Source organism: Heliangelus exortis, chromosome 8 (assembly GCF_036169615.1).
Source record: "Heliangelus exortis chromosome 8, bHelExo1.hap1, whole genome shotgun sequence".
NCBI lineage: Eukaryota > Metazoa > Chordata > Aves > Apodiformes > Trochilidae > Heliangelus > Heliangelus exortis.
In genome coordinates, this window is record NC_092429.1 from 9,876,145 (window position 1) to 9,899,062 (window position 22,918).

Consider the following 22,918-nt stretch of genomic DNA (forward strand, 5'->3'; position numbering starts at 1 on the left):
CAGGAGTGTTGGTGAAGAAGTCTTCAGCAGTGAGCTGGGATCTGAAACAGGTCTAGATGCTTTCTGGTCTCAGACATTTGGGTGGAATGTATCCTGCTTTTTACAGCCTTGCTCTCTTGTCTCTAATGGATATCAGCAGGAGGTCACATTATTTACTGAGCAAAACTGGAAGCAGCAAGAAAACTTGGACTCCTCTCTGGTCTTTTATTGCTGGGCAGGGAATGGTTGGCTGATGAGTGGCTCAGGGTAGAATGGAAAAAATGACCCTTTAGACTTTGGTAGAGAGTGAGCTTATAATGGGCAGGTGTTACATCCCACCTGACAGAGGAGGAAGGTAACTGATTTGTGAATTCCCTCCGGTTGGTTTAAGGTGAAGTGACACTCAAGTTCTATATTTAAACCTTAATTTTAATTAGAACTATAGAAGGAATAATTCATAAAGACTGATAATACATATGCTCAGGCTGTGTGATCATGAAAGCTGTTACTTTGATTATAAAAATCACAACATTCTTATGTTCAAGCTGTGCGATGTGAGAAAAATCACAGTAGGCTTTGTAGTACTTAATGATTTTAAGAAGGTAAAAGGAGAAAGAGAATAAGAGAATAGAAGTTAGAGAAATGGAGAGATAATCAGTCCTGGATCCAGCCTTGGGCCAGCTAAGTTGGGTGTTTGGTATGGAGAGAGAGAGAACCCACTGAGCTTCGCTGCATGCCCCTATTTATTTGCCCCAGCACTTCTGGAACCTTCTTTCTTAATTACCACACCATTTGGTATTAGTTCAGCTTTCCCTACTTGCTATGTAAATCAGCACACGTTTCTTGTGGGGAAGGTCTTTTTTGGTCCTGAATTGAGTCCGTGGTTGTGATCTCCCCCTCCTATCTTAATCTTTTTCCCAGTTACTGCAGGTTTTGCTGGCTTTGTGCCTTGTGGCTCAGTGTTTCTTTTGTTGTCTCTCAAGGTTCCTTTTCAGGAAATTAATGATTCCTTTTCAGGTTTCCTTTTGTTTCAGTTCCCTTGTTTTGGGGAAAAGTCTCTATAAGTACTTGAGACATTCTCTCATCACTACACTCCCACTTCTCAGCAAATGGTTCTTTGTTTCGAGGGACCACAATCAGGATGGACCAGTCCCTTCATTTGGTCTCCTACAAGTCTCAAAGTCCATTCACAAAAATTTATTAAATTCCCATGGTATATTAAGTGGATTCATGATCATTTACTTTGTATATAACAAATTACAGCAAGCGGTATAATATGCCTTGTACTGCTCAATGATAACAGGGAAAAGAGAAGGAGAGAGAGAGATCATGCTGTTGAGTTTGCTATGCAAAGGTGAGCTGCCAAGGGGGAGCTGGTAACACATCTGGATCTTCTCTGCATGGTCCTTTGTCTCATCTGTGGTGTTTCAAAGCCAACCATAAACTGAATTTCTGCTGTGACAGTGCAGCAAGATGTAGAAAAGGTCAGCCTGGCTCAGCTCTGGCCAATCTCAAGGGCCCAAGGTAGGTGTTATTACAGTGCCAGGTCATGTTCCTTCTCTGATCTCAAAGGCTGTGGGTAGGAGGTGTCTGCTGCCATGTTTGACAAGAGATGAGTGCCCCTGTTCCAGACTTGTGCTGCTCATGGCTGGGGAATGAGGAAGGCCTCCTAGACACCAGGAACCCCAGAAGCTGCACATCCCCATCCCATCACCCACTCTGAAGTCAGTGGAGATCAGTTTTCAAGCTAGTGCCATCCTGAGGGAGCTGCAGGTGCCCCTGTGCTGCTGAGAATAGGAAGCATCTGGGTGTGCCAAAGCTGCAGCTTTACAGAGTTGACAGGGGCGAGCTGGGGGAGGGACTGATGTTATGACAGCTCTGAGTAACCACTTGCTTTCTCCCAACTTCACATTGCTGAACTGTTCATAGAATACCTTCAGATGATCAAAAACACACAAGTAGTTGAGCTGTTCCTGTTATTCTACTAATATACTGTGGAGTATGATGAGCTATAAACAGTCTGACAGACTCAATCCCTGTGTTGTGTAGGATGTAAAATAAAGTGAACAAACTAACTACTCCTGGCCTTCCTGAGGGCTTGTGTGGTCTGGCTAGGGTTCCTGCATCTTTTTGTTGGGTTAAGCAGTAATGGAGACTGGTGTCTCGAGAGGTGACTGGAGGGGAAGCAGAAATTGGCCCCATGATACCCTTTGCACACAAAGTAGTGTCACAGAGGTGGCTCAGAGATTTAAATGGCCCAACCCTTTGCAGCAGCTCTGCAACCAGTTTTATAGAATGATGTGGCTGCTAAGGGAGAGCAGGGGATGCTCCTGGCTGCAATTAGGAGCAAGGAAGAAGTTTGCGTTCCTTTTGCACCATGGTTCAGGGCACACCTGATGAATCCAGTGCCCATTGCTGCAGTGAGGCAGCCACACCTGTTCAACAGATAATGCTGCAGGGGTGGCAGCTGTGAAAACTCTCTTTGCACTGTGCCTTTTCAGGCAGGGATGGAGCTGGACTGTGACCTGCCAGGAGAACTGGCAGGTGCTGGAGCAGTGCAGAGACCTTTGAGCTCTGCCAGCCTGGTTGTTTCCTCATCCCTAAACAGAGTTCTTTGTGTCCAACCTGGAGAACTTCAGGTAGGGTAGGGTGGAGTTGAGTTGCTCTCTGCCACCACCTCACCATGGTATGCAACAGGCAGGTGTGAGGTGGGGTGACATACTGCCAGCATTCTGGGGTGGTTGGGTGCTGCTTGGTGTCATGGCCTTGCTCCTTCTGCCGGGATGTCAGAGCCAACTGGGATAAAGCTGTTCCTGGGTGTGGAAGCCTGTCCTCTTCCTCTGCAAGCCTGCCTGGGGTCATCACCCCAGCCAGGAGCCATCTCTCATAGCAGAATTCCTCCTTTCCTCTTTTTCCTATCCATGCAGGAGAAGTAGTCCTGACCCTGCAGGCACCCCCTCTCTGATTGTTAGGGAGGAAGGCAGGGATAGGGATGTTAGGGGCCAGGAGAGAGCAGGGTTCTGAGCAAGGGGACATAGGTAACCTGGGTCAACTCCTGCTGAGGACAGAGGGACCAAAGTGAGGTTAATAGTCACATGTTGGCAAAGGGGGGTAATGGCAGCCCTACACCTCCTCTGCCACGGAGCACAGGAAGCTGTGGCCTGGGAGGGGCAAAGAGTCCTAGAATCGTTTTGGTTGGAAAAGACCTTTAAGATCATCAAGTCCAGTTGCTAACCCAGCACTGCCAAGTCCACCACTAAACCGTGTCCCTAAGTGCCACATCTACACACCTTTCAAACACCTTCAGGAATGGTGAGTCTACCACTTCCCTGGACAGCCAAGTTCCGAGCCTGACAAGCCTTTCAGGGAATAAGTTTTTCCTAATACCCAATCTAAACCTCCCCTGGTGCAACTTCAGGCCGATTACTGTCATACTATTGCCTGCTACTTGGGAGAACTGACGGACTCCTCTGGACTAAAACCTCCTTTCAGGCACCTGTAGAGAGAGAGCAGTTCGCCCCTCAGCCTCCTTTTCTCCAAAAGAACGGATGGGGTGTGCCGGGAGTGCGGGTGGAACGGCGCCTGTCCTGGTAGGGGCAGCCCCGGGGCTGGGCCGGGCGCGGCCGGAGGCGGGCGCGGTGACACCTGAACCGGTGCCGCTGGCACAGCAGCGAGGCACAGCGCCGGGACATCGAGGAGCACAGCGGAGGAGGCACAGCGCCAGGACAGTGAGGAGCACACCGGAGCGGACACAGCACCGCGAGCAACCCCGGCGCGGTGCCCGCCGTGAACGGTACCGGGTAGGCGATGTGTCCCCATGGACACACCAGTGTCCCCCGCCCCCCCCCCCCCCCCCCTCCTCACCGCAGCAGGAGGTTGGGAAGGATGCACAATCCTGCGCCCCTTCCGCAGGGTTATTCATACAAGCCCCTTGCCACCCTCCGTCCTGCCTCGCTGCTTCCCGGCCCTTCCGCTGCCTCCCGTCGACGCTCGCCTCGTCCCGCCCCGTCGGCACCGCCATCTTGCCGTAGTCCCGCCTCTCCGTACGCCCCCATCTTGCCCTGCTCCTCGCACCGCCGGCAGCTCCACGGGCGCAGCCATCTTGCCTGGTGGGTGGGCGGGGTTTGCCGTAAACCCCGCCGGTGCGGGGCTCCGCCGCTGCCCGTCGCGCGCGGTACCGGGTAGGCGATGCGTGCGGGCGGGGAAGCGCCGCACCAGGTGCTGGGCCGGCTGCGGTTCCTGCTGCAGTGCAGCGAGTGCTTCCGCCGCGCCCGGGCGCTGCCCGCCGCGCTCTGCTACGTGCCGCGGGAGGTGCAGTACAAGATCTGCAAGGATCCCACCACCACTGCCGCCGCCGCCCGCAGCCTGCTCAGCGTTTGGGACAGCCCGGGGCCGGCGCGGGGCGGCAAGCGGGCGGCTCGGGCCACTATCGAGGTGCGGAAGGGCGGCTGCCTCCGTGCCACCGGCGAGGAGTACTGCAACGGCGCCGGGCTCTGGGTCAAGCTCAGCAAGGTAAGGGCGGAGGGAGGTTTCTGGTGCTGGTGAATGGTCCGGAGAACAACTCTTAAAAAGGAGCGGCTGAGGGAACTGGGGTTGGAAAAGCCTGGAGGAAAGGAGGCTGAAGGGAGAGCTTCTCGCTCTCTACAATTACCTGAGAGGGGTTATAGTCAGGTGGGCTCTGTCTCCTCTCCCAGGTGATAAGACAGGGGGAAGTGGCTTCAAGTTCTGCCAGAAGAGGTTTACGTTGCATATTAGGAAAAATTTCTTCCTCGAATAGCTTATCAGGCTCTGGAGCTGTCTGCCCAGGGGATCACTGTTCCTGGAGGGATTTAAGATGTGTAGGCGTGGTGCTTACGGACATGGTTTAGTGGCTGACTTGGCAGTGCTGGGTTGACAGCTGGACTTGGTGATCTTCAAAGTCTTCCATCCAAAACGACTCTCTGATTCTGTGATGTGCTTTCAGGAGCAGCTGGAGGAGTACATGGGCAGCCATGACCTGGCGGAGGGCTGGCTCCTGGCACAGAGGTTTGGAGGGGGAGGAGACAAGTTGGTGCCCGTGGAGTCCATGGAGATGGTCCAGTGGCAGCACCAGGCACTTGGGGTTGATTATAAACCTGTGAGCAGGTATGGTCCCAGTGCTGCACCCTGTTTAGGGACTGGCTGTGGGTGCTGGTGACACATGTTCCTGCTACCCACAAAGGATGTGTCACCCAACCAACCCAAACCCCTTGGGCACATCCAGCATAGCCCCCATCACTTCTTCCAGTGTGGTTGGGACACATCCCTGCTAGGCTGCCTGTGGGAAGGAGGGTGACCTCTCTTCAGCTGATCCTGCTTGCTTGTGGCAGCACCTGTGCAGGATGAAGACGATGCTGGGGGGTTTAACTCAGTAATGTCACAGGGGTAATGCAGAGATGATAGATATAATTTTTGATTTTTATGACTGAAGGCTATGTGCAGGGATGGATTTCCCTGCTCTGCCCCAACCTACACCCAGGTGTAGGGACACTCATCCCTCCCACAGCTCTTCCTGCATCTCCTGGATGCTGTTCCTGGTCCCTACCACTGCTGCCTCTACTCTAGGCTAAGGTAGTAGTGCTTGGGTACACTGAGCACTGACCCATGTTTTTCTTTCTGCAACTCCTCCACTGGTGCTGCTCCAGCTGGGAACAAATGGTGGACCTGACGTACTCCATGCGCCTGGGAGAAAAGCCTGTACTCACAGAGCAGGATGAGGCTGCAGTACAGAAGTTTCGGTATGAATGCAGCTCCTAGAGCAGTATTGCAGCACTGTGAGGGGTGGCCATCTGGGAACTCGACATGACTGTGAGATTAGGCCTGGATTCAGGTTTGGGAGTGAGAAGGATGGGTGTCATGAGATGTCTTTTGCATTGATACCATTTGACACTGCTGAAATGAAGATGGCCTTTGCTGTGCAAAGCATCAGAACAACTCTGTGGTGCTATTCCCAGTGGGTTGTGGTGGCCATAAACACCTGTGGTGGTGAGACACAGCCGTGCCATCTGACTGCCCCAGTCATATAGTGACCACAAGATGCTATGACCCATCTATGACCCATCTGATCTGGGACACCCTCGCAGTGCTGATAGGCAGGTGTGTGACGCAGCCTGGCCTCCCCATCCCGTTAACCTGGAGTCCCCCTGCAGGACCCTGCCCCAAGGCTGGAACTATGAGTGTGACATGGAGCTGGGACGCTTCCTGTACGATCACAGTGAGAGGCAGCTGCAGTATGGGGATTGCAACAAGGAGCATCTCAGCAACATCGAGGTCTCCTCGCAGACGGTGCGTATTGTGGTTCCTTCACAGCTTAAAATCAGTGTGAGACACACAAGCAACACAGCAGCTGTTTGGAGGAGTGTCAGCAGTGGCTTTCCCCTTCATGAGGGACAGGGGATGGTGGAATGGGATTTTGCTGCTCCAGTGAAGCTGCAAGGAGTTGGGCATCTGGAGCAAAACCCTATTGTGTCTCTGTGGTGCTGTGAGGGCTCCATGGTCATGCCCAGCTCACTCTGTGTGGGAACCACCATGCACCCGCAGCCCAGAAAACCAAGGGGCTGGCCTGATCCTGACCTCCTCTGGCCCCATGGGACCTGTTCTGGCCACAATATACCCAAGGGTGCTCAGCTCCCTCCCTCCGCTTGCTGCATTCTTGCAGGATGGCTGCAGTGCAGCCCATCTGACTGACAACCAGCCATACACCTTCTGGGAGAGCGATGGGGCGCCAGGGCAGCACTGGGTGCGGCTCAACATGAAGAAAGGCAGCATTGTCAAGTGAGATCTTGGGGCGTCCCTGTTGCTGTGCCAGGGGTGGGCAGGGTGCAGGGCAAGGCACCATCTTCCTCCTGAATGCAGCTTTCCCTGTGCTATGTCCGGGATCTTGGGCTCAAGGTGGGAAGCAGCTGCTGCTGGATGCAGCTCTGGAGGACACAGAATTGGCCCCAGCCCCAGGATATCTTCAGGGGCATCTCTGTGCCCAGGCAACTCAGGAGAGGAGGACAATGCTGCCCCTTGCTCTTCTCATCCCCAGGAGGCTGTGGCTAATGCTGGATGGGCAGACCAGTTCCTATGTACCCAGGCGGGTGGCTGTGTATGGGGGGACACCGAACAGGCTGCGGCATCTGAGAACTGTCCTAATTAATGAGTGAGTAACAAGCAAGGAGCAGCCTGGGTCCAGCTGGGACCAAATTTCCAACTTGTCTCTGCATCCCAAGCAGATGCTAAAGAAATGGGCTGGGGTCAGTCCTGAGTGACCTAATAGTCACAGTGGCTCGGAGGGCAGACTGCATCCCCACACTCATGGTGGTCCCTCACCTCTGTGTGCCAGCTGGGTGCCTTCACTCCCTCTCTTCATCTCTGCTGTGGCAGTGGGGCTGCAGCATGTTTCCTCTTGCCTGGAAACTTTAGGAGTTATTCCTCCTTCTCCCTTCTGGAAGGATATGCTCTTGCCATCTCCTTTCTTAGCATCTCTTCCATGCTGTAGCTGAGAAGTTCTAGGGTACTTCACTTCTCCCTCTTTGCTCTGGTTCTGCAGCATCCTTCTTGAAGCAGGCAGGTATTTACACAAGTACAAAGACCTCCTCCTTCCCCAAAGCTTGCCTGCTTGCATTTTTCTGGCTGAGCAGTAAGATTTATCTTTGAAGAAGCATATATGAGACCACCAAGGGTTCTTTATTGGTGGCAGGAGCCAACTCCATGCTCTGGGCAATTGCAGTGTTTTTTTACTACGCTCCTATAGGTCTTTGGCAGGATCTTGCCAAAGACTTTGGAAACAAAAGTGCATAACTTATGAAATGGTTTATCCCTACAGAACCCTATTTCCTTCAAAACACATCACCCTTGTGCAACCAATAAGGTTGTACCATTGTGAGATTTGCCAGGAACTCCCAAAAACAGTGATATACTCTTAGAGATCTCAACTTTCTGTTCTGCTTTGAATTTACGCTGTTTTCTACCTCTCTGGATGTGGCTTCCACCATCTTCAGGATATCTCTGTGCCTCTGAGAGCCTCTTCTCTCTGCTCAGTCCCCTTCTGCTGCAGCCCCAATGAGGTGAGGGGGTTTGCCATGGGTAGCATCTTGTCCTCAGCCGTGTCTCAGCCAGCTACCTTGCCTGTGTCTGTGTTTGTTGGCTCTGCCATCTCCCTCTGTGCTGTGTGCAGGAACAGCTACCAGGATGTCTGCATCCTCCGTGATATGAAGACCCACCTACCAGTGCTGGAGATCCGCATCCTGGAGTGCCGGGGTGAGCCTGTGCTGCGGGACTGGGGCTGCCAGCCCAGCCTGGCCCTAAAGTTATAGCCAGTCCCTGAGCCTGTGGCTTTTCCTGCTGCTGCTGCACTGGCTGCTTTTTGGGGTTTCTTGGAGAAAAAACTGAGGAGTGAGCTTCATCTGGGATGCCGCAGGCACTGGTCCCCCATGCCAACCACACGACTGCAGCCACGCACACAGCATCACTCTGCTTTCTTGGCAGACCAGGGGTACAATGTCCGCCTGCGAGGGATTAAGATGAAGTCATTTTGGGAGTGGGACCTGATCCTCAATGCTGATATGTTCCAGCCAGCCCGGCTGGTGCGATATCCCCTCCTGGAAGGGGTGGACCCCAGTGTGCTTTACCGTCGTGCTGTGCTCATTCAGAGGTATGGCACGGGGGTTGGACTCCTTGCAGAGCAGAGAGCCCTGGTCTCAAGGACCATGCCCTGGTCTCCCACAGGAGGTTGCATGTATCTTGCTTAAAGTCTGCCAGATCCTTTCCCATGTACAGCCACAACTTCGGCTTGCTGCTCCCCATCCAAATGGAGATGCTTCCTTATGCTGCCTGGGGAGTGTAGCAGCAGCATGCAGGTCCCCCTTGGTCAATCACATGGAGTCTCCCATCTTGCTGCCTGCTGGGCAGCACCAGCCGGGGTTCATCACTGGCCCCACAGAGGGATCCTCTGCAAGCAGTTCAGCTACAGTGCTGTGGCAGGGTCTGGATTGCCCTCATTTGTAGTTTTTTCTTGGGAGGAATAAAATAAAGTGCTTGGCCAGAGGATGCTGGTTGGATGCTCCCCTTGGTGTGCGGTTGTCCCTGTGTGGGCTGGGGACCCATGTGTAGGGTGTTGGGTGCCCAGGTTTGGTGTGTACCTGGGGCTTTCTGTGGTGAAGTGCCAAGGGTGTATTGGGTTCTGAGCATCCAACACTCTCACATTCTCACAGTGTTCCTCTCCTATCTCCAGGTTTGTCCAGCTCCTGGAGAGTGTCCTGCACTACCTAATCCCCCTCTCGGAGGACAGCATCGGCACCTTCAATGCACTCAGGGTAAGCATTTTTGCCAGGCTCCCCTGGGATGGTACCAGGAGGAGCATCATGTCTGGTTACCCTGGGGACTGTGGCATGTTTGCCTTCCAGCCCAAGGCTTATGCTGGGAGATACTGTGCTGGGCACTGTGGGAGGGATGAAGGAGCTGAGCATCTCCTGTAACAGAGGATTCTGTGCTTGGAGAGGGGAAAAAAGTGCAGATGGTGGCATGATCAGGCTTCTAATCATCCCTGCTCATTTGCTAGAGCATGAAGCCATTCCTGCTGCTGTCCAAGCAGAGCACAGCCCTCATCACCCACTGCCTCCAGTCCTCGGAGAGCAAGCCCCCTCAGACCACACCAAAGCTGTACATCAACCGCCACCTGGCCCGGGAGCACCGTGACAACCCCACGCTGGATCCCAGCTGCAAGAACACCATCTTCACCCAGGTACAGCCACACAGTGCCCCGTGCTAGGTTCCTGCCAGTTCAGCATCACTGAATCACTTCAGCTCATCCCCTTTTTGCTCTGCTCCTCTCTAGCTGTACGAAAGCCTCAGATCTGCCAAGAACAATCAGCCCCTGGACTACAGGCATGTTTTCACATCATATTTGTTGGGGTATCACAATCCTGGATGTGGGGGGATGTTGGATGCTGCTGGTTCTCTCATAGGAGCCATGTGCATAAGGCTGTTGCTTCCCCTCAGGTGGCCCCTGAGCTACAGCCAGTGGTGGGAGTGTGATTTTGTCACTGAGGGCATCATTGATAACGGTGAGAGCTTTTCCCTTCTGCCTCAGGGCTGTCCTCTGGGTTTTCTTGTGTGGGGGTCAGCTCAATGCATAGAATCATTGAATCATAAAATTGGCTGGGTTGGAAGGGACCTCAGAGATCATCAAGTCCAACCCTTGATCCACTACCGCTGCAGTTACCAGACCATGGCACTGAGTGCCACATCCAGTCTCTTTTTAAATATCTCCAGGGATGGAGAATCCACCACTCTCCTGGGCAGCCCATTCCAATGTCTGATCACCCTCTCAATAAAGAAATTCTTTCTAATGTCCAACCTAAACCTCCCCCGGCATAACTTGAGACCTCTTGTGCCCTCTTGTCTTGCTGAGGGTTGCCTGGGAAAAGAGACCAACCCCCACCTGGCTACAACCTCCTTTCAGGTAGTTGTAGAGAGTGATGAGGTCTCCTCTGAGCCTCCTCTTCTCCAGGCTGAACAGCCCCAGCTCCCTCAGCCTCTCCTCATAGGTTCTGTGCTCGAGTCAAGGGGGCCACACTGTCCCAGCTGCTCTGTGGGAGACAGCCCTGTTCTGCACACATGGGGTGGTTCCTGCATCTCCACAGCCCCAGCACTGCTTCATGGAGCAGGGGTGGCTTGGTCAGATCCCATGGCTCAGTCTCTGGCCACAGCCATGTCAGGCATTAAGCAGCCTCTGTCCCCCTTGCAGGTGGTGGTTTTCGGGACAGCCTTTCAGATCTGTCAGAGGAGCTGTGTCCCAGCTCAGGCGATGTCCCTGTGCCCCTGCCCTTCTTTGTGCGCACCTCCAACCAGGTTTGGCACCCACTGTCTGCCCCAGGAGGGCATCCAGCAGAGTTCTACTAGGGCCCTTTGGGGTGTTAGTCCTATCTCAGAACTTGCATAGCTTTTGGCTGGGGGAGCTATGCTTGTGCCCAGGTGGTGGGGATCTCCTGGAGAGCTGTAAAGGGTGGGAGAAGCAGGTAGAGGGGTGATGGAGCAGGAGGCTGCGGGGAGGGATTGCAGTGGGATGATCACATTGGTCTCCATGGGTCTTAAACCTCTCTTCTGCAGGGTAACAGCAGTAGCAACACCAGGGACATGTATGTCCCCAACCCCTCCTGCAAAGACTTCCGCAAGTATGAGTGGATTGGGCAGCTGATGGGAGCAGCCTTGAGAAGCAAGGAGTTTCTGGTGAGCATGGCAGAGCCTCCCTGGATGGCTTGGGAGCTTGGTGAGGGCCACCATGTCTTGGGGAGAGGGGCTGCCCTCCTCAGGTGAAGGAGAGACATGTAGAGGACATGCATCTCTGCTCCCCTGTGGCAGATCCTGGCTCTGCCAGCACTGGTGTGGAAGCAGCTGGCAGGGGAAGAGGTCAGCTGGAGTAAGGACTTCGCTGCTGTGGACTCTGAACTGGTGAGTGGAGTTGGGGTGTGCAGCAGGGCTGTGCCATGCACTCCTGTGGCTCCTTCAGCTCTGACGTGATGGCCTTCACTTGTTGGGCTTGCAGGTGAAGCTGCTGGAGATGCTGGAGCGGGTGGACAGGGAAGCCTTTGAGTTCATGTTTGGCAGAGAGCTGACCTACACGACGGTGCTGAGTGACCAGCGCGCGGTGGAGCTGATCCCCAATGGCAGCAGCACCGTGGTGCGCTACGAGGACCGCAAGGAGTTCATCCGCCTGGTGCAGAAGGCTCGGCTGGAGGAGAGCAAGGAGCAGGTAACACTGTCCCCTAGGGCTGGTGTGGCTGCAGGGGGACCCTGTTCCTGTGGCAAGCCTTCCTGGTACCTGCAGTATGGATGGCTGTGCAAATATAACCCCAAAACCGGCTCCAGCTGTAGTTCCTGCCAAGGATGTCCATAAGCCTTGAGAACCCGCTTTGGTATCCTGACATCCCTTTGCCCAGTATCCTGGCATCAGACCTGTCATGGTGACTCAGGATCCCTCTTGTGCCCCCTCCAGATCGCAGCCATGCGTGCTGGGCTGCTCCATGTGGTGCCGCAGCCTGTGCTGGACCTTCTCACCTGTCAGCAGCTGGAAAAGAAGATCTGCGGGGACCCCGAGATCACAGTGACTGAACTGCGGAGGTTCAGTAAGTGCCAGGGCCAGCACAAAGCTGCTCCCAGCCCCCCAGGTGGGCAGGGGCCTCCTTTAAAAATGCCCATCTTGCACATGCATCCTGCCCCATGGTGAGTTCCTGGTTCTGGCATGCATGGGGGAGGATGAACTGGAGGGACCCTGGGTAAGGATCCTTCAGGTTTATCTGCAGATTTCACCAGTCCCCAGTCTGGTCTCTGATCTTTGGCCACTGCAGGCAAAGGCAAAAGGCCAAACAGCCACCCTGCAAACTAGGACTCCCATTTCTCCACGCCCCTTAGTGCAGGGTACCCAGCCCCTATCAGGGTGCCAGGGGCATCCATTGTGAGTGGAATATCTCCTCCTCTCCTGACTCTACTTAGGGCTCTTGCAGAGGGTAGGATGGACATGCCCAATATTAATTTGCCTTGCTTGGGAGTTTCTAAAGCAGTTGTGTGTGTTCTTTGTTGCAGTCACATTTGAGGACTTTCCTGCTGGTGACACCCGTGTCCAAAACTTCTTAGAGGCACTCAGCAACTTCACCAGTGGTTAGCAACCCCAAGCCTTTCCCTGCTATTCACGTGCCACACCGTGGGCCAGGGGAGGGATAGCCACTGCCCCACACCTCGGCGGTGCTCACTGGGCACTTCCCTGGGCCTGGCTCTTTCTGGGATGCTGAGATCAGCCCTTGGCTTTGCCCTGTACTCCTGGGATGCCACTGCAAGGGCAGACCCTCCCATGACAGCAGTGACTGGTCCTGTCCCTGTGACCTGAGCCCTGTCCTTATCTCCCAGAGGATCTCAGCCGCTTCCTCAAATTTGTCACTGGCCGGAGCCGTCTCCCAGTTCAGATCACTGTCTACCCAGAAAGGACAGAGTGAGTCCATGCTGCTCTACCCTGTACCAGTCTGGGGTCCCTACTCCCTGCCAGGGTCTGACTTTCTCCTTCCTCCCAAGCTCCAATGCATTGGACCTGATGCCACAGGCCTCCACGTGCTCCTGCAGCTTCTTCTTGCCCCATTACTCCTCGTGAGTCAAGCTGGGGATGGGGTTGCTCCCCCCTCCCTGGGGCTGGCATTGGGGTCCCTGTCACCAAGGACATTTGGGTGTGTGTGGAGAGGGAAGTGGGGTGCTTCCAATGCCTGTCATTGCCGTGACCCAGTGTCCCCTCTCCAGGGCCAAAGTCTGTGAGCAGCTGCTGCGCTACGCCATATACAACTGCATGTCCATCGACACCGACCGGAACACCTGGGATGAAGGACACCAGATTCAATAAAAGTGCAGGGCTGGATCCTGCTGTCTTGCCACAGCTCCTGTTTGTGTCACTGCTTCTCCAGGGCTGGGAGTGGAGTGTATGTGACCAATACTGAAACTTGGGGCCCACTATGGTGCTGGGCTGGCATGGGGTGCTGGGAGGTGGTGAGCAGGGCATGCAGATGGGGGCTGTGTATGTGTGGAATGCAGCTTTAACCTGCCCCCCAATGATCTGGAAGACTTCTCCCTAAGATGCACCCAGCAAACTGCCCTCTCCCATGCACCCTGCAGCACCCCACCCCCTACAAACTGATCCCTGGCGCATCCTATAAACTGTGCCCCAAAATGCACCCTGAAGCCTGACCCCTCCCTCCCACAAACTGTTCCCCAATACATCCCGAAAAGCGACCCCCAAAATGCATCCAGCAGCACCCCCATCCCCTGAAAACTGCTCCCGCAATGTACCCTGAGACGTGCCCCCGAAATTGCGTTCAGCACCCCCCCACCCCCTGCAAACTGTCTCCCCATGCACGCTGCAAATGCCCCCCCTGCAATGCACCCACAAAACCATCTTTCCCCCCACCCCCCGTTTCCCCGAGCTGCGCCGCAGTTCCACCTCCGCCCACCTGGGGGCGCTGTTTCGCCGAGCCGCCCCTCGCGGCCGGGCAGAGCTCAGTGACTCGGCGCTCTGCAGCCTTGGATCCTCCCCTCGGTGATCCTCCCGCTGCCCTGGCCGGGAGGAGCCGGGGCAGCCCGGCAGGCGGAGGGGGAATCGAGCCCATCGGCGCTCTGCCGCCGTTGTCTGCCATCGACACACTCGGCTCTCCCAGCGCATGCGCGGTGGGCGCCGGCGCCGCCATTCCGGTTCTGTCAGTGAGGCGCTGGGAGCCGGCGGCCGCCAGAGCGGAGGTAACGGCGAGGCCGGGGGGAGGTGGGAGGAACCAGCGCCTCCGCACGGGCTGTGGGGGGTACGGGAGCGGCTGGGAGCTGGCACTCGCTTCAGGGAGGTGCTGACGGCTAAACGTGGGCGAGGATGAATCGAACCGGTGTTATCCTGGCTGGGCTTGGCCTGGGCTGGCCCGGCCCGGGCCTGCCCGGTTCCGCCGTGGACTAAGGCCCTGCCCCTGTGCTCCCTCTGCAGCATGGAGTTCCAGGCCGTGGTGATGGCGGCGGGAGGTGGTTCCCGTATGACGGACCTGACCTCCAGCATCCCGAAGCCGCTGCTCCCGGTGGGAAACCGTCCCCTTCTCTGGTACCCACTGAACCTCCTGGAACGCGCCGGCTTCGAAGGTGAGGCGTGATGGTGCTGTGGGGTGTGGGTGGAGCCCACGTGCTTATTCTGGTCTCTTTAGGGCTCCTGTGGCCACCTCCACCTCTCCTGTTTATCACCCCTCTTGTTTTAATGTCCTGTTGTAGGTGCTCACTTGATCAGGGAAGCTGCTTAGCTGAATGTCTCTTGTATGCACAGGGGTGAGGCCATTGACCCACGTCACATCCTTTCCTTAGCTCTAGACTTCCGTGCCCTCTTTTCTCCCACCCCACACTTTTCCTATCTATGTGCTTTTTTTGACTTTGATGTCTTTTCCAGTGTTGCTAACCCTGAGTCTCTCATTAACGAGAGTGGTGCAAGAAGTGTGCCAGTTCTCTTGGGATGTCTTTTGGTTTGTTGTTTCAGTCTGGCCTGAAGTTCAGGGTTATTTGGCCTGTCTGAGGCGTTTAGTCCTTGTTGTTGCAGAATGGAGTCAAGTGTTGGGTGTTGGACAAAACAGAGCAGGGGAAAGTTTCAGTCTTGTAATGCTCACCCGTAGGCCTCCTTTCACAGCATGGCTAAAATGGTATTTAGTACGTGGTGAAGTTATTTGATATTTTCTGAGTTTAAGTTTTTGTTTGTCTTTTGAGTGGTGAACCAAATCTTTCTGTTGTGCTTCCTCCTCTACTGACAAAACTTCTTCCTGACACTTCATGAATCTGCTTTTTCATGTTTGTGTTGTCCTTTGCCTTTCTGCTTCTCTGTGTTTGCTTCTCCTGTGTGACAGTGTGGTTATTCTATACCTCATTCTGAGAATGTGGGTTTTTTTCCTGACTTCTGCTTCTCTCTATGAAGATGTAAAGATCAGTTATGCTTGTCCATAGCCACCTCCTGTTGTTTCAGCGTGAAGAGACAAAAGAAATAACAAATTTAAGGCCTTGCTTTTATTTTGTTTCATTAAGAAATCTTATAGAACTTTTTCCCCATGGAATTGTTTTTTGCCTGTTGGTTGTGGAGATCTGCTTTCTTTAACTGTTCTATCTCTTCTTTTTTTTTTTTTTTTTTCCTAGGGTCATACTTTTATCTGTGCTATGGGTATGGGCAGCTAAAAGCTTCTCTGTAACCAGTCTTGTGCTTTGTGTCACTCTTTGTAGCTATTAAAAATAACCATTTCTATTTGATGTTCTTGACCACTAGTAGGTGGTGTTACAGTTGGATCTTTCTCCTTTCTTGAATACAGCTCTTCAGCTCAGCTACTCTCTATGAAAATTTGGACATGCAGGGCTGTATATGCAACTTCAGTAAGCAAAAGCTGCCACTTTTCTCCATCACTCTTGCTTCTACCCCCTGACCAAACTGTACATTTCTGTGTTAATACTCCAGTGGTGTGAATTCTCTCACTGGATAATAATTCTGAGTGTTACTGGAGGTCTTAGTTCCTCATAGTTGCTTATATTAGTAAGGAGGTGTTCCCCAGTCTGATTCACAGCGTCCTTCTGTCCCAGCTGCAGGTGCTTCATCTCTCCTAATAAATATTTAGAGACTTTCATTCAGCTCACCAGGTTTATGCTGAGCTGTGGGCTTATAACTCCCACCTGAAAGCAAATCCTTCTCCATCAGTTACTTCTTTGCTCAGTTCAAGGTGTGCTTTCAGTGCCTGTTGTTGGTTCTTCAGCCTGTTTTCAATCCAGGTTGACATTCAGTATGGGAGTGGGAGGGGACCCCTCACCTGTCTCTGGTACTGAGCTGCCACATGATTCTCATGGTTACAGCTCTTTCCTCTTTTCTGTTACCAGATTGAGGATGAGTTCAGTTTTGATCCATGCACATTTATTTCATCTTGCCACAGGAGCTTCCTAGGCAGAGGGCTGTATTATTTCCCATATTTCTCTATTAAAACTCCATGTGGAGTATGATGTTATGGTGTTGGGTTTTTTTTGGTGAGGTGAGATATTTTATTTTGAGGGGTTGGCTCTTGTTTTTCCTTCCCGTTCTTGTCATCTGGGCAAAAAGTTCTTTGCTGTTTTGTTTTCTCAGTCTTGTTTTTGCAGAGCTTCTATTCTCACATTATTAATTTTGAAAAATATGCTTTCATGGCAGTGTTGATATCCTTCAAGTATGCATTTACCTTTTATCTTCTGTAGATCTGAGTTTGTTGCTCACCTGTTATTCCACTCTCTTGCCAAGCTGGTGCTGAGACGTAGTGTAGCCATTGTATTGTAATACTGTGCTTGGTGGTGTTGTCCACAGAGGATTATATGGGATCAGAGTGGACAAAAGACAAAGCTCTGGAGCGTTGGTGACATTAATGCAAGGTCTCACTGATCTGCTTGAGGACTTGGGGTTTGAAGTCACTGACTGACAAGAAAAGACTTTTCCGTTCCATCTCAGTAACTCGTGCCACTCGCCTGCATGTGTCCCTTTCAATAACAACCCTACATCCACACAAAAAAGGAGAGATAGTTTTCATATACAGTAGGAGTTTCTCTTTTGCAGAAGTTACTGTTGCCAAAAGAACTTGTTTGGTTTGTTGTAGAACCAAGATACCTTACTCAAGCTTTTTTGCAGTTCCATCAGGCTTTGTAAATAAACAGTGAATGTATTTTGTTTGTGATGAATATGTTATTACTTCTTGCTTGATTTTAACCCACTTCTGCCTGTCCTAGAGGTCATTGTGATTACAAGAAAGGAAATCCAGAAGATGTTAAACCTGGACACAAAAATGAAGTTGGATTTTGTGTGCATCAGTGACAACATGGACATGGGTACTGCAGATTCCCTGAGGCATATTCACCAGAAAATTAAGGTATTATTGTCTTTTTATTGAATTTCCCTGGAAAACATTTGTTTACAATAATATTTTTTTCATCATGCTTTAAGACCTATTCCATGTGGTGATGTTGTGGTTAACTGAATACCCTTCTGATCTTCAGAAGAGCTGAATTTTTTAAATGTCATCTCATGGGGTACCTCAAACAAAGACTTTAAACTCCTATAACTGGTAGTGAGGAGGACTGAAGTAGATGCAGTCTAGGCACTGCTGCTTCTTAGTCAGTGTTAGCTTCCTAGCAGGTTCATAGAACAGTTGTATTTGTTAATACAATTTTTGATACAATGCAGGATAACTGTTGTCCAGTTAGTGCTTGGGGCATTCTGCACAAATGTTCTCTGTTGTCTCAGCTGAGGCAACACACTGATATCTAGAGAAGCTTCTGTTCTTGGTCCTGCCATAGGCCTTCCTGCACCCTTAGGCAAGTGACTTGCTTTGTGCTTCAGCTTTCTGCTTTTCCTGTGCTTCTTCTGGCTTGGTCATATGGTAAGCTCTCTGATAAACAGTAGCCAAATGTGATAAAGGGCTGCTGTTCTAATAAGACAGTTTATAGAATTTTAATTTCCAGTTGGACAATTAAAACACTCCCATGTAAGGCAGAAATGCTGCTTGGAGCTCTTGCCATGGTCTCAGATGGAATTTTGTTTTTGTCATTGTCATACACTTAATCTTTCCAATTTGTTCCCTGTCTGTTTAGTCCATCTTAGCCAAACTGGCTGTTTAAATAAAGGTTGCAACAGAACATCAATGGAGCATTTCAGTCTTGAGGTGTCTTTTTGTCTTCAGGCTCTTTTTGAACGCAAAAAAATGCAGTGAAATGAGCTGTGTATTTCCAAGAGAAATACTCCAGTTGAGACAAGAGTAAACTTTCCAGGGAAGTGTGAGCGTCCAGGTGGTACACTGCAGAGATTCAGCAAGTAATTAATGCACTGAAATAATTCAGGGTGTGAGGAGAAGATAAAAAGAGGAAAAGCAAATCAACAGAATCATTTTAACTGAACGTGTTTGTCATATGGAGAATCACACTCTGTCATAACTCAGTTTGGCAGCAGTTTTTAAGTACATGAATGCAGTCAGGAAATATCTTTGCACTTCAGATTGTGACCCTGACCTTACAGTTTTATTGCGTGATCACAGCAATCATTCCAGCCATCTGGGTGTCCTTGTTTTTAGTAATCCAGGCAAGTTTGCTTAGTGAAAGGCCTGTGAGACAACAATAAAGTATGTAATGGTAAGAAAATGGACTTTGTTTTCAGGGTCAGCAGTGTTGATCCTCTGTTTATTTTTCAGAAAAAAAGAGGCTTAGAGAAGATGTATGGTAGTTTTGGAAAACAAAATTTTTCTTCAGTCAGGTACCACGCGTGAATGGCAGCAACTGCTTCTGCCCTTTTTATTCCACGTCTTGTCTAGCCAGAGAAGACAAAGTGGTCCCTTATTTGAGAAATAAGTCTATACTAAGTTTTAAGGCAGATTTCTGCACTGTGTATTTTGGAGTCATTCCTCTAGTAAATGCATACCACTGGTACACCTCTTACAGGGTCCACCTTCTCTTGCGTGATATAGGTGAGAGAACTACACAGAAGAGGTAGCTGAAAAGCTTCAGTATGCTGGCTGTGTCTACAGCATAGCAGGAGAGGGACCTCAGTGAAGAATGCTCTGGTGAAAACAGCTGCTGCTTGTGGCCATAGTTTGCTGGCAGGCTTTTTGCAACCCATGCCAAAAGTCTGATGAGAAGTTTAAACTGGTTGCCGAAACTTTATTTGTCACAAATTAAAGTAATTGCCCACAGACAGGAGAGTAAATATGCTCAATAAAAAGGAGGTAACATGGCACAGTATAGAAAACTTGCCTGCGTGCAGTGCAAGTGACATGGAGTAAAGCCAAGATTACAAATGCACAGTAAGAAATACATCTGAGAGTGGCTGAACCGATCGCGAGTCCTGAGATGCACACAAATGTCAAAACAACTGTAAAACATAAACTCTCATGACTTGCTGCCTTGTCTGACATTTGACTTAAGGAGTTCCACTAGGGCAGCATTGCTGCTCGCTGTGCTTGCAATAGCAGGCCTTTTTGCTGTGTTGCACCTTGGTTAATGAAATTGGATACTGTAAAGATTAGATGTTGAGATTAGATTTACAGAATTGCATTCATTAGTAGCATGAGAGAATACATCTGCGCAAAGCCTGTAAGGGCTGAGGGAAGGTACTTTTCATAATTTTATTGCTTTTTTATGCTGGCATTTTTGGGGATAGGTAAGACTGAATGTCTTGGTTCACAGTAATAAGCAGCTGACTCCCAGTCATACTCTTTCCTGGTTGTTCAGAAGTTCATGAGAGCAAAGGAAGCTGGGAGGGAGCTGGGGGTGTTCAGCCTGGAGAAGAGGAGGCTCAGGGGAGACTTCATCACTCTCTGCAACTCCCTGAAAGGAGGTTGGAGCCAGGGGGGGGTTGATCTCTTTTCCCAAGCAACTCTCAGCAAGACAAGAGGGCACAGTCTTAAGTTGTGCTGGGGGAGGTTTAGGTTGGATATTAGAAAGAATTTCTTTACTGAGAGGGTGATCAGACATTGGAATGGGCTGCCCCAGGAAGTGGTGGATTCTCCATCCCTGGAGATATTTAAAAAGAGACTGGATGTGGCACTCAGTGCCATGGTCTGGTAACTGCAGCGGGAGTGGATCAAGGGTTGGACTTGATGATCTCTGAGGTCCCTTCCAACCCAGCCAATTCTATGATTCTATGATTCTATGATTTGCTTTCGTAAGAGCCAGATTCTCTAAAGGGTAAATTTCTCTGAGGTACAAATGAGCAAACAGTTTGAATGTAAAGATGGCTTAATAAGGCCCTGAGCATCAATGACTGAATACCTGTTCTGTAGATTATGAGAAAACACTAAACTTGCTCTGGATTTGTCTTTTGTTTTCCTCATACATGGTGTTTCAAGATTATAGAGGTTTTAAATGAGATCAGTGTTTGGTATTTTTAGTAAAACAGTATGTTCAGCATGGCACTGTAAACTAAGGATGATGTTACAGGTGGGCCTGAGCATGTGCTAGGGTGTAATTTGATAACTTCCATGTTCCTGCTTCTGTTTATGTTTTTTTAGCATCCAGAGCTTGGTAGCTGTTGGGAGCAGTGTGGAAGGGAGTCCCTAAGTGGGTTTTATTTATTTTTTTAATTATGTATTGTTTTCTCCTCAGTAACATATCACCCTGTTTCTGGTTTTGATTGGTAAGCAGCACTGGCTGGATCATTCAAATGAGTTCAATATGAATAATAAGGAAACTAGTAAGAGTCCTGACAGTTTCAGCAGTGATATCTGATATTCTTTCTAGAAAAGAAGAGATGCAAGTGCTGTCTGCTGCATGTGGCTGGAGGTGATGTGGTTTTGTTTTGTAGGCAGCTTGTCTTTCAGTGACAGCCTTTTTAAAAGCTAACTTCTTCTGAGGTCTCGTGAAATTTTATGCAACAAAATCCCTTGGCTCTCTCAGGGAGGCTTTTCCTCTGTTGCTGGTATTGCTGGACACACATTTTTCAAGTCAAAATATATAGTCTTCTGGTATATCCAGCGGGGCTTTTTAGTAGACTTATTCCCTCCAGTATGCTGCACTGTGATGTCTTCAGTCCTGGTATATGTCTTTATTTATTTGACTTCTACTACCATTGTTAAAGGCATTCTCTTGCAGTTCAGTAGACATCCTTTGGATGACTCACGGGACCAGTATGCTAAATATGTGTGCAGTGGCCTGTCATGGTATAGCACAGTAGCAGCATAATGTACTAGTAGAATGAGGGTGATGGTGAGCAGCCACTCTGATGGAGGAAGGAAAGGTAAAACAAGACAATAATGTATCAAGTAATTACTTTTTTTAATGGAGATGATAAATTAATAGTGTTCCTTAAGGCAATAGGAAGATTTTTTTTTTTTTTTGCCTGGAATACTGCACAGGTGTGGAAGTAAAATGCATCAAATATGGAACACACTACGAAAGGAGATAAAATATTCAGACTGGAATAGAACTGGGTTTAGATTTGTTATTAAAAAAACATAGGCTGAAAATTAGAGAAAGGTTTTAATAGGTGCAGAATAGGATTTTGAAACTGTCTTCCAGAAGGAGTAATCAAGACAAAAATCCTCTAACTTTATACTGGAGTAAGAAGGTGGGGGGTTTGTTTTTGAGTTGGGTTTTTTTGTTTGTTTGTTTGTTTTTTTTAAATAAGCTGAGTAGTGTGATACCTGGAATGGCAGGAGGCAAACTGGGTAAGGAAACCTCTTTGAGAACTGTGTTTGTGTGACCTGCTTGTACCGTTCACCAGACTGCTGCAGACCTTTTTGTGGGTTGTGGATTATTGTAGATTACAAAAAAAAAAAAAAAAAAAGTGGGAGGTGACACTGTAGTTTACAAATTAGTTCCTCTGAAATTTAGGTGTCTCTAAAATTTAACCATTTTGTTTCTTTTGCCAAATTTTACTGTGCCCACACAGCTGCTGTCTGTCGCCACCTCCCAGGCTGGGGCCTCTCCAGGCAGCAGGTTGAGAAACCTGGTTAAATCATGAATGTGTTTCAGGCTGAAGCAGAAGGTGGATTGGGTGTGCCTGGATCAAGCATTTGTCTCCACTGAGTCTATATTTTCATTTTCTGTTAAGCATTTCTCTCCCTTGTGTCACTCAACTATACTCCAGCCAGCGATTAAAATGTGGTGTTCCAGCAGAGTAACAGCAATGGAACAATTTCACATTTTCCTTCCTCGATGAGCCCTTAGTTGTGTTAATGGAAGCCCTGACTAATATGGTGTGAATTAATCAGCATGTCTTCTGCTGCTATCACTGGTGATTGCTTGCATGCAAAACATTTCGTCTCAGGTGGTCCACCTGGTTTTCTCAGTTTCAAAAAGTAAGATTTGAAAGTAATGCAGCTCTTAAAAAGCAAAGCAAAACAAACCCTAAAAAGCTACCAAAAAGGAGAAGAAGAAAAACCAACTTTCTTTGAACAAATAAACAAAGATTGAAACTCCAGATTCTCTTGGTATGTACATCTTTGGGAGCCATGTTGTGGAAAGTGTGATGTCACGGTGGTGGTCTGTGTGCTGCTGAGGGTCACTGATCCGTGGAGTCTTGGACGGCACGGCTAAGCGCTTCACTTCCTCTGTTGAAAAATCTCCTTTCCAAACACATGATGTAAGTAAGCTTGCTGTAACGGCTGGAAGGTGGAATCTGAATCCTTTGGTACAGCTGAGCAGAGTTTGGTGAGCGTGGAAAGAAAAACTTCAGTCCCCATAAGATATAGTTACAATTTTTTTTGTACGGTCAGTGAAAGTAAAAAACCAAATTAATTTGTAAGAGACACGGTCTCTCTCTGAGCAAGACTTAATTAAATATTCTGTTAATCTATTTTGAAATAGTAAAAGAAGTGGTCAGTTTTTTTCAGCAAACCTGTCAGAAAATAATGTTTACTTAAGTGTCTAAAATACAAATAAAAGCTGCTATCTTTCTGCT

General features: G+C 50.0%; 2 protein-coding genes across 4 annotated transcripts in view; both read left to right on the plus strand.

Annotated features, from left to right (window-relative positions):
* The first annotated feature begins 4,029 nt into the window (after positions 1-4,029).
* LOC139799018 (E3 ubiquitin-protein ligase HECTD3-like) lies at positions 4,030-12,955 on the plus strand. Its single transcript, XM_071750297.1, has 19 exons — positions 4,030-4,491; positions 4,943-5,103; positions 5,643-5,735; positions 6,147-6,282; positions 6,656-6,771; positions 7,028-7,141; positions 8,159-8,241; positions 8,470-8,635; positions 9,215-9,296; positions 9,542-9,724; positions 9,818-9,867; positions 9,982-10,046; positions 10,730-10,833; positions 11,092-11,211; positions 11,344-11,433; positions 11,528-11,734; positions 11,978-12,107; positions 12,565-12,639; positions 12,837-12,955. Exons 1-19 carry the CDS (start codon positions 4,168-4,170, stop codon positions 12,863-12,865), a joined length of 2,328 nt encoding a protein of 775 aa, XP_071606398.1. The 5' UTR covers positions 4,030-4,167; the 3' UTR covers positions 12,866-12,955.
* A 1,199-nt stretch (positions 12,956-14,154) lies between these two features.
* EIF2B3 (eukaryotic translation initiation factor 2B subunit gamma) overlaps positions 14,155-22,918 on the plus strand; it is a 98,544-nt gene continuing 89,780 nt past the window's right edge. For all 3 annotated transcript variants that reach the window (XM_071750298.1, XM_071750300.1, XM_071750299.1), the window contains exons 1-3: positions 14,155-14,253; positions 14,486-14,634; positions 17,260-17,399. In XM_071750298.1, the coding sequence (XP_071606399.1) occupies positions 14,487-14,634; positions 17,260-17,399 (288 nt within the window). In that variant the 5' untranslated portion in view covers positions 14,155-14,253; position 14,486. The remainder of the gene's footprint in view (positions 14,254-14,485; positions 14,635-17,259; positions 17,400-22,918) is intronic.

Coding starts and splice junctions, on each gene's coding strand:
- LOC139799018 (XM_071750297.1), top strand. CDS start 4,168: ATGCGTGCGGGCGGGGAAGCGCCGCACCAGGTGCTGGGCCGGCTGCGG. Junction 6,283..6,655: donor TCGAGGTCTCCTCGCAGACG/GTGCGTATTGTG, acceptor GCATTCTTGCAG/GATGGCTGCAGTGCAGCCCA. Junction 7,142..8,158: donor AGAACTGTCCTAATTAATGA/GTGAGTAACAAG, acceptor TGCTGTGTGCAG/GAACAGCTACCAGGATGTCT.